The sequence below is a fragment of the Varroa jacobsoni genome, unplaced genomic scaffold (genome assembly GCF_002532875.2).
Source record: "Varroa jacobsoni isolate VJ856 unplaced genomic scaffold, vjacob_1.0 scaffold_309, whole genome shotgun sequence".
In the NCBI taxonomy this organism is placed as follows: Eukaryota; Metazoa; Arthropoda; class Arachnida; order Mesostigmata; family Varroidae; genus Varroa; species Varroa jacobsoni.
Genome location: NW_019213211.1, coordinates 178,761 through 197,241, shown reverse-complemented (window position 1 = coordinate 197,241; position 18,481 = coordinate 178,761). Strand labels below are relative to the sequence as shown.

Below are 18,481 nucleotides of genomic sequence, written 5' to 3'. Positions count from 1 at the left end.
TAGCTAGAACTCAGAACGGTTTTTTCCAGAGTCAAGAGTCTATGCAGTTGACAATATCTAGCGAAGTCAGCAAACGCCAAAAAAGTATACTGGTCTTCTTTGTGATCTGCTACATCTATATACACTTACCTGAAACCCATACATTTGTTTTACTATTTCAATAGCTGAAAAATTAATTGTGTTCAATGCTGTCAACACCATGACCCATACCGTTTATGTTTCTAACGATGAATATCTGATCTTTGCTTTTACCCTCTGCTGCTCGTTACAGATCCCTCGTACTATTACACCCATAATGGGGCACGGTCGACTGCGGCGTCGACTACTCAAAGTGTTGCGTCGCTTGAGAGCTATAAAGCATCACTAGAGCGTTGCTGAGCCGCCCGGCGAATCTGAGCAATTAGAAACAGCGGTCGAAGTGTAGACGGACTACTATGAAGTTATAATAAGACATGCGCGAAAAATCATTCGACGGGACGATGAAGAGGCAAAACCTGAGAAAGGAGCTAAAGGGAGAAAGAGAGCTGAGAGAGAAGAAGACAAGAAGCAGTGATGCCACTGAAGGAGATCTCACTTGTGATAAAAAAAAGAACACAATAATGGACAAAGCATAATGATACTAATAAGAAAAGTAATAATAATAATAATAATAATCGATGAAGGCAACCGCGTCAAAAGAAAGCGCAAACTTTGCTCGCCCAGACATTATTGATTACAGTCGAAAATCATTTTCTGGTTGCATTGATGTTGTTCATTCTTACGGATGTGCGGTTTAGAGAACTTGACGCCGGACGCTCGCAACATCAGTCGCAGCTGCAGGACAATACGGGGATTACATATGAAATCTATTAGGGCAAGAAAGAAGGAAGTCTGTGTGAGAGCAAGGTTGACAAGGAATCGATCGAGACGCTAATGGACCTAGAGAGAGATAGCAACAGCTGTGAATAATGTACAGAGTTTCATTGGAGAGAGCGAAAGAAGAGGAAGAAAAGAAAAAAAACTAATAACAAAGAAGAGCGACCTCATATTAACAAAGACAAAGCAACATTACGCCAACACAACGTTAACGGTCTAAACAGAGACCACTGAGATTAAAAAATCTAGCTCGACCGCCCGCACCAGTTTGTCTACAATGCAATACATTATTTTATGACTATTACTATCATCTTATTCGTGTTCTGGATCCCTGTAGGCGGAGAGAGAGAGAGAGAGAGAGAGAGAGAGGGAGATAAACGATGAGAGCGAGAGAGAGAGAGGGCAGAAAGAAAGCATGGACAAATGGTAAAGCTCTCGTTGGTTTCAGCCGATCCGAGTTGGCTGATAGCCTAGTTCTCAGGGAGTCGCACGACATGAACTAGCATCTTTCAGCACTAATCGACGACTCAATCTGCCAGGTATGTTTCCGTTTTGCAGGGGAACACGAGGGAGATGGGCGTCGTGTTATGACCATGTACATTGCTTACATATGACTACTTCTCGAAGTAAGGAGGTTGGTCGCTGCACGGCACTAAGGAGAAAAATAGCACCACCATAAACGGGTGACAAACGGGCACCACTTGCCAGAAGCCCACGGCAGTCGGACGTAGGCTGCGCACCGAGCTCAAGCCCCCGGAAGTGAGACGAAGGGAGAAGGTGAAATCCAGGGAGGTGGCGTACTGCGCCCGGCTTGCTGTCCGGCTCTCAGACGCAAATACAGAGGATACCAAAGAACCGGAGTCGACTCGACAGCAGCGTTAACTTTGAACGGCCCCGATTCACCTGTGGTTAATCACAACGCTACGCTACCCACGGGAAGCTGCAGAGCCCGCCATGCACAGGCTGACGTGTACGGGATACGCCTATATCGATATCTCCAGAAGCTCGCGGGTCAAAATGCTGTTCGTGCGACTGTTCGCTAGGACAGCAAAAAGGAGTACGAAAATCAGGCGCTGAAAACGACGACGTAAGCAATGTTGATTGGTGACAGCCACAGATCAAGCGGGGACATCGCAATGATACAGTCAGTCGGCCATTGTACACATAACTTTGATTGATTGGTCGATAGATCGATCAAGTGAGCATCGATTCATTGATACATAATACAACCGCATTGTATTTTTATTCATCTAATGACGACGACGACGCTGCTAAACGAAATTATTATCACTGTTCTTTCCACCCGTATCTGTTAGTACCCTTACTGCAACGATGAGTAATATATAGATGCTGAGCATAATGGCGTAAATAATTTATTATCAGAAGCGGAAACACACAGAAGTATCCACACAAATAATCCAGAGAGCTACAGATGTTGCGCTATGGCAAAACAACGGCGTCGAACATTACCAATGTCAGAGTGATCAATCGGGCCAACTACGGAAAACGTAATATTTAGCGTTGTCGCAAATCATATTTTGTTTTTTTTTCATGAGCAATGAAAAGATCCGTACAAGACAATGAACCACACGAACGTAGTCACAGGCGGCGTGAACAAGTATTGCTATACGTCACACGCTGACTTCTAACACACGTGGCAACACATTGATATATAAACAAAAAATATTCAAATCTGTGAAACGTTGAGCTGCTGAGGAAGAATAAGTAATATAATTTCTCATTTTATATTACCTATTATAGCTATAAGTATGGCTATTATAATTCTAATAACACCTATACATGAATATATACATAATTACAAACGTTCTGACGATATGATATAACAATTACTATGAATAGTAAGATGATAACAAGGATATTAATAATAATACTGTATTCATTTGAAACTAGACAACTTAGGTAATGCATATATATATATATATATATATATATATGAAAAAGCGCGGGAAAATTTAAATTTGCGACCGATCCCAAAAGCAGTGATGTCACAATCACACGGGGTCGCTGTTTTGGAGGGGCTGGTGCGAGAACGAGACAATAGTCGAAAAAAGCTGATACAATAAGGTTTATGTATATAGTATCATGACACCAATTGATATATATATATGGTTATTACTGTAATAACCTACAGCGCCGATGGTTCTGTGCCAACCAACGTCCGTCTATATAAAACTCGAACTTGAAAAAACCTCATCATATTATTAGATTATTGATAACATTATTAATCTTAGCGACGGTAATACGGCAAACCTGGGAAACTCGCGTGTGCCCCATATCTGCGTTGAAAATTGTGCCTCTCAATAAACACAAAAAACGAAATAAAACTAGTTTACAATTAACTGCAATTACGAGCATAACTTTTAGACGCACGTGGGAAGTAGAAAAAAAAAACAGACAACTGGTGTGTAATCGTTTCGTTTTCCCGTATAAACACTTTTTACTGGCGGTCAACATGAGTTCGCTTTATATTTGCGTGTATTCCCGTGTATATTTGCCGTAAGAATATCACAACTAATTGCCCATTTATTAGCTGAGTTGAAGGGTTCCTCGATATCGTCAACCAATTCATAAAAGAATACCGTCTCAATATTATGCTTGTTATTACTGTAATATCGATAATTACATTATCACTAATATAATCTAAGATAATTATATTGTGAAATCTTCGTTGAGGTTTTAGTTTAGGTAGCACGATTCGTTCTCGCCCGGTGCGTTTATGTTCGATCTTCATTAGTTTCGTTACACACAGTACAGCGTCAGATAGAACCTTATGGATATATCTACGCGCTGAATGGTAGTGGACGCTTAAAAACTCGAAAATAGCTATACTTGCGTACGTATTAGGTCTTCGCAAAAACGTACTTCTTTCTCTTTTTTTTTTTTTTTTTTATTTTTTTTTGATAATTCGTTTTACAGAACATGCGAGTACTATAATGCTGGTAGTCACAGTAAAAGCTTATTCGAGGAATGACATTAAAAGAAAAACAAAATAATTCCTGATCGTTGCGTCCTCTTTGCAGAAGCAAAAATAATCTCATACTGATACTGATTTTATGGCTGTCATATCTAGACTAATCCAATGAGAAAGTTCTGTACGAAAATACGATAATTATAAATATATAGACATATATCAATCGACAAGGATATATATGAGTAATATATAATATTACTATACATAAAAAATAAGAGCGAAAGTGAAGGATGAGGAATAGTTGTCATTGTACATATGAGGATAAAGCAGCACTCGTCTATTCAAATTTCAACACAACACTAAAGGCAAATTACCGTAATACTATACGAATTTTGATAATCTTTCCATAAAACTGACGGCACGCAACTCAGCGTGCCTGTTCAACCAGCCGAAACGGTCCCCAAACTACACAGACCCATTATGATATATGTAGGATGCTCTACGAATTAAATAATTATAGTTATCTAATTCATGTTTTTTTTTTGCTTTTCATTGAATTAAGAAATGAATTGTAATTAATTGTTGCATGATATAATTGCGATCATTATCATCTTGCAATGTTTGTCGCGCCCTAAATATGATGCCGATGTCTCGGGTACATCGGGTGACATAATACAATAACCGACCATAACCGATGGATGAAAATATGTGTGAATGGCAACAGGAAAAGACGGTTGGCTGAAAGGAAGGAACAAAAAATCGAGAGTGGATTTGGAAGTCATAAACGAAGAGTGACTTTTACCACAGCGATCAAATGAAACGCGTGGTTCGTCTGCGTCATATTTATTGCGTCGATGGTGCGGACGGGAACGATCGCAGATTACCCCAACATACAACATACAAACAAAATGTATTGGTCAATCGTTGCGCTGATGCAGAGAACATAACAATAGAAAAATGCTTGCGACAACAGTAACATCTGTTGAAAATCCTGACAACGGACAACAACCGCTACAATAGCTCTACCCTAAAAATCGTTGTAATAAGAAGGTGGCGACATCAATGGGATTAACGAAAGCAACCCAGTTTACCAACATCAACAAACAAAACCCCATTACAAACCTCAATAAATATTTAGACTATTACAAAAGAATAATTTTTCTGTCTACTCCTTGTAGTTAGTATAGTAGGACTGCAGACGCTTATGCTTTCCCTCTTGGATAAGTTCAATTTTGGCCTTATTCAAGCAGTAAACGCTGTTGAAATTTTTAGAACTAGGACAAAGAGCCAATTGATATTGGCTCATACGAACCGATTTGACAATGTTGTTAACTTTCGCCCGATTTCTAAACTGTTTTTTCCAGACAAAACGCTAAAGCAGAGCTACAGGTAAGGCTATTTTCAGCCTTGGCCTTTGGTCAGTCAACCTCGGTTGCCTATTTTGCCTCATTACCTAGTAGCCATAAGCGAAATTTTTCGCAAAGAGGATGTAAATATATTAGTAAGTGGTGCCGTATGAAATGCTTTCAACAGTGCGCGATGTGAATATCGTCACTGGAACTTGTAGCAGGCAGGGCATCGCAGTGAACCATGAAAATCCGGAAAATTTGAATGATTAATGAATGCATTGCCGAGCCACGGCGGCACACGTAGCCCGTCATATCGACGTTTTAAGTACGTACCGGGGGAAGTAGCGAAAGTCGTTAGTTTAATTCTAAACTTGAGCACGAACCCGTAGTGAAAATCATTAACATCGAGCTAAGTTCTGTACCGAAATGGGTACGCCAAGTGAGAACCAAAAAATGACAATGTAGGGCTTCTTTCTGCTCTCACGCTACAAGAGTGACCATATATCACTACATCGAACTGTGATTTGTAGTGACAAATGTATCTTTTAGGATCACTACAGATAGGCAAAGATTACACTAAAGCTAACGTAGATTTGCAAAAAAAAAAACCTATGGTGCCTGTTTCATATCTAATATAGGTATTATCAACCGTAGGTCACAAAATCTGGAAGTGTCGTGTTAACAAACTTCACATTGAGCAGGCAATAGAGTTAAACCGTTTTTGCTTTGCGGCAGTGCTCCATTTCGCACTGCAAAAGCTGTTAGTAACAAAAATACAAAAGCTACAATTGCTAGCTCCTTGTCATGCATCGTACCCATTATATATCGTTCGCGCAGACTGCATTTTTCTCTTGAAAATCTCGAAGAATTTTTCAAATTTCAACGTAATGTCGACATTATTTTTCGAGAGTACATATGCTCGATCCACAGGCTTCTACGACCAGATTTAAATAAGTTATCACCGTAAGTAACATAGTTGCATAATTCAAATAGAAGACCTACGTTTGTAACAAAAGATTCCAAAAGATGGAACAAAAGTTCCACTAACGCGCGTATAAGGAAGCTCAACGTAACATAAGCACGTTTGCCATTGACCGATCGTCGGCATAAGATGCTTGACAGCTTTCGGGTCTGCATAGTTAAATGTCTCTATTGGACATACATAGAATGAGAGGTAGTCTTACATTTCGCTGTAAAAAGCGGCGAAAGGCGATCCTTCCTTTGGGCCGTGTATAAAATAAATGTATACATTTATGTAGATATTCTCTTCAACTTCCGGAACCACCGGAAAAGTGTCTCCACTAAGGCTCTGCTAGTTTTCTCTGTGTTGGTAGTAGAAACTTCAAGAAAGGTATATACATATTCCTACCTATAGAATCCACCTGTTTTGCCTTTGTCAAACTTAAAAGTGAGAATAACATTGCTGATAGAAAGGTATCGAGTTCCGTAAACAAAATACAGAACGAACAACAAATAAATCGTTTATTACATCTTTTATCGATGATCTGCATTAAGGACACCTCAGATTTTTGAGGTCGACCTATCGACGAATTCAGTATCAGATTTCATTTTGTCCTAAATGTAATGAAAAAGTATTATAAGGTAGTTGAAGTTTCCTAACACCAGTCTCCGGTCACTGCTAGTGGCCGCTACGTGAAGACCTATTTAAAATATATTGCGCAGAATAATGAGCACGACAGTGGTTATCTAGACGTAACTGCACTATAATCAGATGTTCGGAAGTCGAATTCGATCTTGAATAAGCTTCAGATATTACTAAGTCCCTTAGCTGGCGTTCAAATCCTGTGTTAGTAGGCGCAGCATCTGACATGATTTATTATAATCGAGGCAATCGGAAACACAGATTTTCAGTAACGAAACTTTCACGGTGAAGGTTCAACAGCTGCTGAAGCCTTCAGTCTTATCCCTTTAAAATTAGACTGATGGACATCTAGAGTCTCGGTATTGTAGTTATCAATGACACGGACACTTGAAATTATAGCAGTAACTGCGAAGATTTGCACCTAAATTATTAGATCACAGGAAATGACTGAAGAAACAGCGGATTACACTTCAGGACAATTATGCTTATTGTTAATTACACTTCGTTTGCAATAATCAACGAACGAAGATTTTAGTACCTGCTTCTATTTTAGGCAAATCCTTTTGCGTTAGCTAATTATGATGTATTATTATCATGTAAGGAGAGATAAATTTTACATAGAAGCTCCAGTATGCACGTATCTACTCTCGTATCCTTTTTTTGGCCACGTGTTGGGCTTCACGTCGAGTACGATCTTCACTGAAATTGACTCATCAGATTCAAAGTCTCGTTCTGCATGGCTTCCTAGATAAAACTATAATCTACAACTTATCTGTAGGAAGCTTAAATATCTACTGTAAAGCAATTACAATGTGTAAGTTGGCCTATTGCTGAACACCCGAATCTTTTATTAATGTAACTGTTATTCATACATATTGAAACGACTGGTCGTAAGCGTAAAAAATTGGGTTACTCAATCGGTTTTTAGCACATCAGAAAATACATTTTTATCTTCATTTGGATCATCCTGTCAGTAGTGTGTATATGTTAAATAATCACATTTACAAACCCCACCATTATACATATATATATATACACATATGTACATATATATAATTATTATAATTTACAACACTTTTACAATGTACAAATAAACGGCTACAGACTACCAGTGAACATTAGACACGCACTAGATTGGGTAAAAATCGTAGGTAAAACACCACATTTGCTTCAACTGAACAAAGCAGATATGCCGCAGACGACGATGCACAAACATGCAATACAAAATGATTTTTCCTTCACAACACGAGAGCACTAGATCAGCATAATTCGAAAGTTTAGCCGTGCTAAACGGACAGATATGTGAAACATACATTTCCTCATTTGTTGTCATACGGGGACAAAAAGATCTTCATTGCTACATTTTTATAAATATATAGCACGAAGGACAGATGGCGATACAAACGGCTAACAGTCGCTGTACAAACTCGCTATAAGAACAGGTTAACAATAACAATCGAGGAAACGGGAAGGGACGATAAATTAGACATCAAAGATGACCACAATAACAACAGTAAGATATTGCTGACATTTCGCCTTCACCAACCGCCACTTCCGCCTCCTCCGTGACCACCGCCCCCGCCGTTCCATCCGCCGCCCCCGGCGTTCCAACCACCGCCCCCGCCGTTCCAACTACCGCCTCCGTGACCACCACCACCACCACCGGCAGTTTGAACCTTCACAATGTACTTCTTTCCACCGCCGTGTCCATGGCCGCCGCCCCCGCCTCCTCCGCCTCCTTTCTTGCCACCGCCGCCACCTCCTTTACTGCCGAAACTTCCTAGACTACTCAAAAGGCCACTAAGTTTACCACCACCGCCGCCGCCGTGGCCGCCGCCACCGCCGCTCTGGACCCGCTTGATGATATAGGATTTTCCGCCTCCACTAGGGGCCCAGCCGCCGCCGCCGCCGCCTCCACTAGGGGCCCAGCCGCCGCCGCCTCCACTAGGGGCCCAGCCACCGCCGCCGCCTCCTCCATGTCCGCCTCCTCCAGCAGCCCAGCTGCCGCCTCCTCCATGTCCGCCTCCTCCATGTCCGCCACTACGGGAGAGCTTCTTTATTATAGCTACGAGGGCGGCTGCTTGTTGTGCGCCGTCGCCACCGCCACCACCTCCGTGTCCACCGGCACCACCCCCGTGCCCACCGCTCGGAAGTTTTTTGATGATGTAGGCTTTGCTGATGGCACCCTTGCCGCCTCCGCCGCCAGCCCAACTGCCTCCACTATCAGCCCAACCACCTCCGCCTCCATGTCCGCCTCCATTACCGGCCCAGCTTCCGCCTCCATGTCCACCACCGCCAGCTGTTTCATCTATTTTAATGATGATCTTCTCTCCTATCTGCGGGCCCCCGCCATGACCGCCCCCTCCTTCTGCCCAGCCTCCACCGCCTCCTCCGCCTCCAGCCCAGCCATCATTGCCTCCATCGGCCCAACCTTCTGCGCGGCCATAGCCGCAATAAGCAATGCCAACTAGTGTAGGTAACAGTAACTGAAATATGGACATAAAAATAGCATTAAGGTCAACGTTGGCATGAGCTGCACAGGCATTTTTGATTAAGAAAATTGACATTTTTGTTAGTTTTTTTACGCATAAAACGAGTGTTGATGCAAACTAAGTTAGGGAAAAATCCGGATCTACAAAGAATCATCGCTAAGTATGTAAATCGCGACGCAGACCCTTCGTCACTATAACGTTATATACAGGCGAAAACCTTCAACTCTGTTTTGTTATCCTACGTTATTGTAAATGGAGGATTGTAGCTGCTTGGAAGGCATATTGGTGTATATATATGATCTGTATCCAACGGTCCTCAATTAAGGGGTTTAGTTAAAAAATGTTCTCTGTTTTGGTTATAAAGAATACAATTTGTTGAACTAAACAGATAGATTCCAAAAAAGAAAACGAGAGTGCATTTATGTGCAGCACACATCATAAAGAAAAAATGTGTACGTATTTATCCGCGCACAAACACTGTATCACAGGCGTGGCAATTTTATCCCAAGCACTAAGTACGATTTTTCACGCACAATCAGTTTATTTTGCACGAGATTAGCCATGCGCACGTATCAAGCACAGCACAAGTCACACATATACAAATCAGCACACTAATTAGAAACAATTACGTCCGCATATTGTGAGATGGGGCAAAGATTTCGAGGTTTTTCAATTTCAATCCTCCAGAAGCGTTCGAGGTTGCCGTTTATGGCATTCTATTGCAATAACACGTACCAATGCTCTCATCGTTGCAGAAGCTCTAGTCTCTAACACAACAAGGGGGTAAATTTGTAAGCAAACAACGTCCCTTGTTGCTTTTTGACGGCTTGTCTTCCCGTCAAGACGAACAAGCTCTTTTATCTTCAAGACGTTGTCAGCTGGCTATGGGGAAGACATCGGTTGTCTCTTTCACTTTCCTTTTTCTACTTCTACTTTTTCTTTTCTTCAGCAAAGGCATTAGGTCCAAGCGATGCCGGCAACAGCAACAACGCTAATGTACACATCTTTAGCTAAGAGGTGACGCAGCCGCATGTCAACTAACAGCAGCAGGTTAAAAGCTTGACGTGAATGAAAAAAAAAACTTAAGCATTTCAACATGAAACGCATTTGTGTGCGTGCGTGCGTGCGTGTGTGTGTTCAACTGTAACTTCTATGAACGATTGGCCCTAACACCGAAAAAACGAGCCCCTGATGACACCGTCAGCTTAAGTAATAATAATAACACGCTTACCTTTGCGCTGCGCTGATGATTAGTTTGCCTCCAAACCTGGTAACATTGCAGCTGTATAGCCGTTGCGCAGTTGCTGCTGGTCTCGTCAATTTTTTTACGGTAAATTTTGGCAAATTAAATATAGCTGCGGCTGCCGTTGTTTCAATGATGTATAATGCGATATCTGCAATCATTATAATGTCTACTATGAAGGGCAACAAAGTTGACAGCGTATAACAACTGATCATTTTGGTAAGGGACACAGCATCTTTAGATAGTCAAGCTAACTGACAACGTAATTGAGAAATGCATACGCAGAGCTATCCGGATTGGGATACATTTGTCCCGTATAAATTGACGTTTATGTAGTCAGTAGATGTAAAATTACTTTGTGTTATTAAGCACCGTGTACTACCGAAATAGTTCCGAATCACACTCAAGATATCTAGGTAGCACCTAGCAATAGCTTAACGGCTAATGTCATTCTTACTTAAAAAAAAAGTCGTTTATAAGGCCTACAATATTGGTGCTTTAATTAATTGCTCATGCTCAAGGATTTACTTTAACGGGGTGCATGACTTGACCATTCATTGCATGAATATTGTTAAAGTTAACCGCTAATACATTAGATTACGGCTTGCAGTAGACAAATACGACGAAGTGACCTTTTCAAACTATTTGGTGTGCCAACATCGCTATTCCAGGCTAGAAACGCCAAGAGTCAAAGTGCGATGCATTGATGTCCACACAGAACGTTGGTCTAAACAGTATCAAAAGTGTTTAGTGCTTTGTATCGGCGTCATACGCAGAAGTGCGAGAAATATAAAATATGTAAAACCATTGCAACTGCATGGAAAAATGGTGGCTGAAATTGCCTTTGTTTATTGACAGGTACTTTAAATATGGCTCATGCTTTATCACATTCTAAGTGTTCTTTTAAAGGATGCCTTTGCATTATACGATCTGATACATGAATAAATCAATCTAAATAACATTAACCAAGATACATACGGAACCGCAGAGCAGGCGTAATCGATTTGACTTCAAAAAAATGCCAAACGATTATTTGATTTGATACAATATAGAAACACATTTAGGTTCGCTGTAACGCTGCCGGCAGTATCAGTTGTCGTCCACGAAACCTCGCGTTAATCTGTTAACACGGCTATTCACAACAGAAGCGAAGATTGTATAGAAGCTTTGATATCTAATGTTATCGTCCTATTCACGATAGTGACTGCAGTTTGTCAGAAACATGGCAAATATCTGAAAACATACCGGGGCTCAACGTTATTTTTCAGAAGTAGTATTGAAATGAAACATGAAAGTATTGTGACCGTGCATTGACCATTAATAGATTGCCGTCAGATGCCATAAGAGATTTGGAAAAGACTACACTTAAAGATTCCGCAATAACCGATCCTCTCATTACACAGAACTTCAGAAAAGATTGCTTGCTAACAAAAAGTTATCAAACCACTATAATACATGTACTCCCTGAAGATTAAATTAACAATACTGTAGTAAGCTGTACTAAATTATACACGTAAATTCTACACATTAGCGAATATATGTAATACGATAGTGATACAATCTACTTGCGACGATAAGTTCCTGATGGGCAACGAGAACTCGTAAAAATACGCTGGCATTATCCGATGTTGTATTACGTATTATGCGATCTGCCGACCGGAAAACGACATAAATTTACAACCAATTTTGAGTGATCGCAAGTTCGCGTCGTTTATATATATGGCCTACAATAAACGCCTGTTTATTGTAGGCCATATATATAAAGGGGATCGCGTTCGTCACTTCTTACTCAATCAAGCGTATTCAATGTTATTCATTTGTTAATTTCACTCTAATACGAGTACTTGCACGAAACCTCTCTATTGTTTTGTCGCCAGTTCAAGCCAGTAAGATTTGTGAACAAATATAGCGGAGTAGTTTATTTTACAAGTACGATTCGAAAATCATTGTACAGGTTGGCTTTCGCTGCCTTTCGAACGGCCACAGACTTTGCTAACCTAGCTTCGCTAAGCGTACTTCTATAGTAATTATCGCCCTTAAAGAATAACTAAATTGGTTTGGAAATGAACCATTTAAAGTTCACTTGTTTCCTATTACTTCATAAATTTATGTTTGTCAAGATTTTTGAGCGAAGGTCTAGGCCACCTTTTCTGTTTTGACTATCTTCCTATATGTATCTACTGCAATGGCACGTTTGAGCGTAATAGCCCTTCGTAAACATTAATTTGAAATTTTTTTTTTAGTTTGTCTACATAGCTCGGGAGTTAGTTGTGACCGTAAGCTACATATTCAGCACGCCGACAAACAGAAACAAGTTACTCCTCCAGCCCGATTAGGTTTTGAACTCCAATTTTGTAACCCTCATGTAACTCTAATTACTTCTCCATTTCAGTTAATAATCATAAATATTTAGTTCTTATTCAGATAGCGTCAATCCTGCACTCGCCCAAATCTGTATAGTTGATACGTATAGTTGGAAACACGTGAACGTGAAGTCGAAAAAAATATACTAAAACAAAGCTTCTTATCGGTATCATTTTATTTAGTCGTTCACCCCTCGGTCACAAAAGAAGCTGTATACTATCTATCGTTAGTTTTTTTTTTGAGGTTAGCTTTAAAACTGACTGGGTGGATTTTGTCGCTGCGGTGTGATATCTTGACTTTTCTGATTCATATGAATTGTGCCCACGCAAGCGCTCAATCATCAATTTAAAGTCATTATTTTGCCTCTATCTCTGTCCTACTTTGTTGTTTTTTAGCCTTTAATTTTGACATACTGCATAGGGGCCTTTAACTGTATAACAAAACTCTACCACAGCGTTTAATTTAAGGAACCAACATTAATAAACGAATCGTTAGTTATTTGATTGCATTTATTGTACGACGTGGGTACTTAGCGTTAGTCAGATGTGAAATTCCGTAAATTAACAAGCCACAATCAGTGCCCGGAGTGAGCTTCAAAATTTAAGCGCGTCTCAACTATTTCTGCTTTTTTTACATCAAAAGAAAAAACATTTTTTGTATAACTTAGCGTAATGGAACGAATTTCTATAGACAACTGATTCAAATGTTTTGAGTGTCGCTCGTATTCTAGTGTCTAAGGATAAAATAAACATTTTTTTACTTAAGGATACGATGAACACATATGCTACACTGTAGAACCAATGAGTTTTATATTCAGCGAGCAATTTTTAATAGCAAACGTCATTAACAACACGAATATAAGTACTCTACATAATTTCGTTGATTTTAACATCGATCGCTCTTCGTGGCCATCGTCGTTTTTGTGACTAGTCGCCGTAACGCGGTAGCATTAACTTGCTCTAAACGTGGCTGGTACGTCGCTACCAATCGCTCGAAGCACTAATGCGCTGTAGAGATAAATTGTTTTCGGTTGGCTAGAATCTGCAGTCTAAAATTTGAGGTACAAGGAGCAAGGATCTTCCTGCGCGTCTACCCACATTTTAACAGGGAAATCTGCTGCTTGTTTAACGCAGTCGGTCCCAACGATGGCGCCTTAGACGAAGGCGCAAGGACACGGGGTCGCAACCCTATCACGACAGTTGTCGCCGTTTTCCCCATTATCGTTCGAAGCCATTCGAAGCGACATGTAGAAAAAGAAGAAGATCTTCAAGTACTAGAAGTCTTCACGAAATGACAAATGGTCGTTTCAGCTAAGGTTGATGCTGTCTAGATGAGATAAATGTAAAATGTTTACATTTTATTTTGTTGACGTCGCTATTGTCGATAGTTAGTTTGTGTTAGTTAATCGTTACGTGCCATGGCTAATACGCGGGAAGGCAGCGCTTTTTATCAGCGGTGCTTGAAATGATACAAACATGTTTGTTATTTCCAAGATCCCAAAGTATCGGACACCTATTAGATATTTTTTTATCTGAATTGAAATCAAGATATTTATAAATATACGTTTATTAAAAAATATTAAGTTTGTTTTTATAGCATATTGGAAGTAATGCACTCTGTCACCATAAATGAATGATGTGCCAATGAACTCAATGTTGGGATTTCAGTACTATTTACTATAGTCGAGTTTCAGTAACGGAAATGATTAGGTTTTAAGTACAGCTGCTAATTAAGTTACGACGCTTAGCAAAGGCTAAACTTATTCTTCGAACGTCAAGTTGTTTACAACTGAGAGCTACACTATAAATGGACTGTATTAAACTTTTATAAGTTTTTTATTCGATAAGATAATTTTTGGTCACATATGGTAACAGTAGCGTGCAGCTATAATAAGATGAAGGTAGCTCATCATTCTTTAGTTACATATATGCATGCAGTTTAGTGTATGCAGTTTCACCATAGCCTCGAAATTGAGCAAAGCCAGCTGGTGATCTAGCATAAATTCATTGTACACTACACAGTGCGGAACAAACTCATACACAGTCAACGCATGTGGTTCTATTTTTCCCGTTATTATTATTATACGTAACGATATTTTACCACGGACCAGGCCGTCGCTTTGGGCTTTTTGTCTCTTAGAAGCCCTCCTAGTATTCCGGAATACCCGTTTAGCTGATTCACACTATATGTCTTATGCAATTAATACCTATGCTTGGCAACGTGTTCGTAGATAGAGAAGATGCTAACGCACTTGAATAGAGGAAGTCGTTAGAAAAAAAGGAAGCACAGTCAGTTCACGTCCTTCCTACAATCCAGACAGTCTATTCGTAAGAAAACATCTGTCCAAAAAATAGTCCCGCTGACTATAATCACAGCGGCCATCATATTTCACGGCCACTGAATTCTCCAATCCAACAACAAATTGCGTCTTAACGGGTGCAAGTGGACCAATTTCACCCATCTTTGTTATACAAAAAAAAAAAAACTACATTTCAACCACGACAGCAAAGATTTGTTCCTTTGAAACTCGAGCGAATTCAGGTAGGTCACCATAAAAGTCTACCGCTTATTAAAAGAATATGATTGTCTCGTATAATTTTTTGTTAGTTTTATAATTGTAGCTTTGTTGAAGATAACTATGAATTCACTTGATCCGTTCGTTTGCAATAAATTGACGACGAGATTTTTCTTTATCCTTATCATGCCCAACTTGTCTGGTTTTTTGGCGCTTTTTACTAAAAAATAATCACGCAGCGATATTTGAAGGGCTCAAAACCACTAGACAAGATAGCTTGTCGCTTAACCCGTCTAATCATGATGCTGCGTTAAAGGCGAACGCATTAATAATATCGACTGAACCAAAATAATAAATAGCGCATATCGTTTTGTCGAGTACCAAAAAGCTTTCATTTCTGTAAAATGGATATGTGCAACAGGCTGTAGGAACTCATGATTTTTAGGCTGGATAAAACACGACACTTGAACTTCAGGCTTCGAAGCAGAAATCTAAAGAAATTGCGCGCCATTAAATTTACGCTCAACAAAATAGATCAAGGTTCAGATGCTTTTCTAAGACATTAGGCTTAGTTCCACCTAAGTAAGCGTCCCTTCGACTTGTGTATTTACAGATGTTCTCACCGCCAGCCAATCCATACGAACCTTCCATGGGCTCTACTGATGCTGTCTACTATATTCTGTTCATGTTTATGTTGGAACTCGAAACTTGCCGCAACACTGGATGTGTTTGTGAAGAATCTATCCACCTCCCTTAGAAGAAATAGAAAAATTTTCGCAGATATTTCCCTTCAATTCAATGCGCTACTTCTATCTACAGTCACTAGAGACTTTGCTCTGACGCTACGAGACAAGCTACTGCGACGAAGTGCATAAACTGGAAGAAAAATATGTTCAGACGGCAATTGCCACATTCGATTCCTACTGTTACAAAAACGTCGTTGATAAAACGATTTGAGAAGCTAATCTGGCCTATCGCTAAAGAAATGGTCTTCGATAATGAGTAATGCTACTTTGCTTCGAATCAATGATACCGTATCCTTTCAGATGAATGATTTCGTCTGCAATACAGCCCCAGTGCATCACGAATTTACTCGACCTTCATTCACTAACGATAGGTGCAGACAGGAGCTGATCGTATGCGATAAGTTAGTTGCATGAATTAAGTAATATTAGATGCTATACATGAAGGTGAATAGGTCGCGTTATTCACAGTGTTATTATAATACGTACTTAAATTAATTATCGCACTTTAATAAACAATAATCTAGAGAGTGTTCAATCTATTTTATATAAGCGACCATCGATTACGGACAGCGGTGAGCAATGGGGTGGGGCGATGGACCCACAACAATGAGCACACGAATTTTATTCCATAGAAATTATTTCTTATTGCGAGTATTGCGTTTACTATAACAAAAAAAAAAAGAAGATAAGAAGATAGTCGTATTAGAAATTGCTTTAATATGACAAATATTTAAAGTTTACTATTTTGGGAATTCAGAAATGCACGTTTAGGTTAAATAGTCTGGTTAAGGCTATTTAATTCGAAATTCGGCTCTTCGAAATTTTTGACTGGTTTTTATGACAGGAGTAGGAGGCATTGGGAGAATTAAAATACTTTTGAACATAAAAAAAACTAAAAACTTCTTGATCCCAAGCGTGCTTTCAATTCTACAAACGTCATGTAAGATATTATGAGATTTAGGATATATTAGATAGAATATTATGCTTAGTTTTTACCGCTATTTTTGTCAATTTATCCACTAACTTTATTACTAGGTTGTCGAATGAAATAAAGAGTAAATTCGGTAACACGATGAATAGTCCGATTGAAGAACAGACTAAAAACGACTTTTGGAAGATAATAAAGAAAAACCGGACACTACTATCTTATTTTAATATCTTTCTACTCGTTATAGATTTACAAAGATTAGTTTTTGGGTTTGGCATTTAAAAAAATCGAACTTTATCTCAAGAAACAAAATTTCATATTACTGACATGCAGAGTAACCAGAACGCCATCAAAATAACTGTTTTGGAAAATCAGATCAATGGCAAAAGGAACTAATTTATACAACAGAAATATATGTCGGAACGTACCTGACAAGATGCTATTTTACGATTATTGTAGTTTCCCGACCACGTGATTTCGTCCTAGGTCTACCTAAATAAATTTTCTTTTCCAATATTGGTTTATACTTAAAATAAAGAAAGTTGATTTTGCAATTGAATATTTAGGCCCATTATTGTAGACCTAGAATGCACTAAAATGGATTCGATGCATGGCAAGTAAATAGTAAACACCTGTCTTTCCACTGTTGATGTATTGCTCTTTGTGCACATAAAGCGCCATAGCCGCAATGCAAGACCCATCAAATTTACACTGAATACGCTAAAATATGACAGATATTATTTCAACACGATATACAATTTTTTACCCTGCAAATAGATTTTATTTGACTGGACTAGATGGCGCCACCCTCGCACCTGTTAACGAGTTAACTGCTTCTGATCGTTTCATAGATTGCCCTGACTCTGACATTTAGACCAATAAATTACTATGTATCTAATTTTCAGAAAAACCTCACCATTCGCATATCATTGCGCAATGATTGTGTTTTTGAAGGTGACAATCCTCACTGTTCAATGACATTGTACCATACAGAGCTAATTAGTTATGTAACTGAGGAAGATCCTAATAAAACGAAAAATAGCTAGGAACACTAAGAAAAAAAAATCTTAAAGAAGCCACGTTGATTTTTACTGAGATTAGCACCGGAGACAGAAGCCAACAAGGTTAGGATTTTTTGCGTACGAAAACACCGTAGCTGCTCTTATTGTTGTGGATTAGTTCAAAACGAACTCCAGTGTGGAGCGGGCACAATGTGATCATCTATGAGTAATAAACAAACCTACACCCCAAGGGCTGCTTCAATCCAGAGGGTGTTTTGCCAACGAGGATTACGATACCGAGCTGGGCATCGATGACGATATGAACCCCAACCATAATCTAGATATAAATGATGAGCCATGCACTAATGGCAAACTTTACATAACCAACGGGTCTGACGTTCTGGAAGAATCGCACGTTGATGGTGATCACACGAAATGGGTTAGACATCGCTA

At 39.5% G+C, this 18,481-nt stretch overlaps 2 protein-coding genes across 2 annotated transcripts in view; one reads left to right on the top strand and one right to left on the bottom strand.

Annotated features, from left to right (window-relative positions):
- The window catches only part of LOC111259233 (uncharacterized), a 93,854-nt gene extending 88,911 nt beyond the window's left edge, over positions 1–4,943 (top strand). The window contains exon 11 of the mRNA XM_086967808.1: positions 272–4,943. Within this exon, the coding sequence (XP_086823934.1) occupies positions 272–378 (107 nt within the window). The 3' untranslated portion in view covers positions 379–4,943. The remainder of the gene's footprint in view (positions 1–271) is intronic.
- A 2,611-nt stretch (positions 4,944–7,554) lies between these two features.
- LOC111259226 (uncharacterized) lies at positions 7,555–10,152 on the bottom strand. The gene is made up of 2 exons (XM_086967807.1): positions 9,967–10,152; positions 7,555–9,225 (listed from the first exon to the last, which is right to left on the bottom strand). Exons 1-2 carry the CDS (start codon positions 9,976–9,978, stop codon positions 8,278–8,280), a joined length of 960 nt encoding a protein of 319 aa, XP_086823933.1. The 5' UTR covers positions 9,979–10,152; the 3' UTR covers positions 7,555–8,277.
- Positions 10,153–18,481: the final 8,329 nt, after the last annotated feature.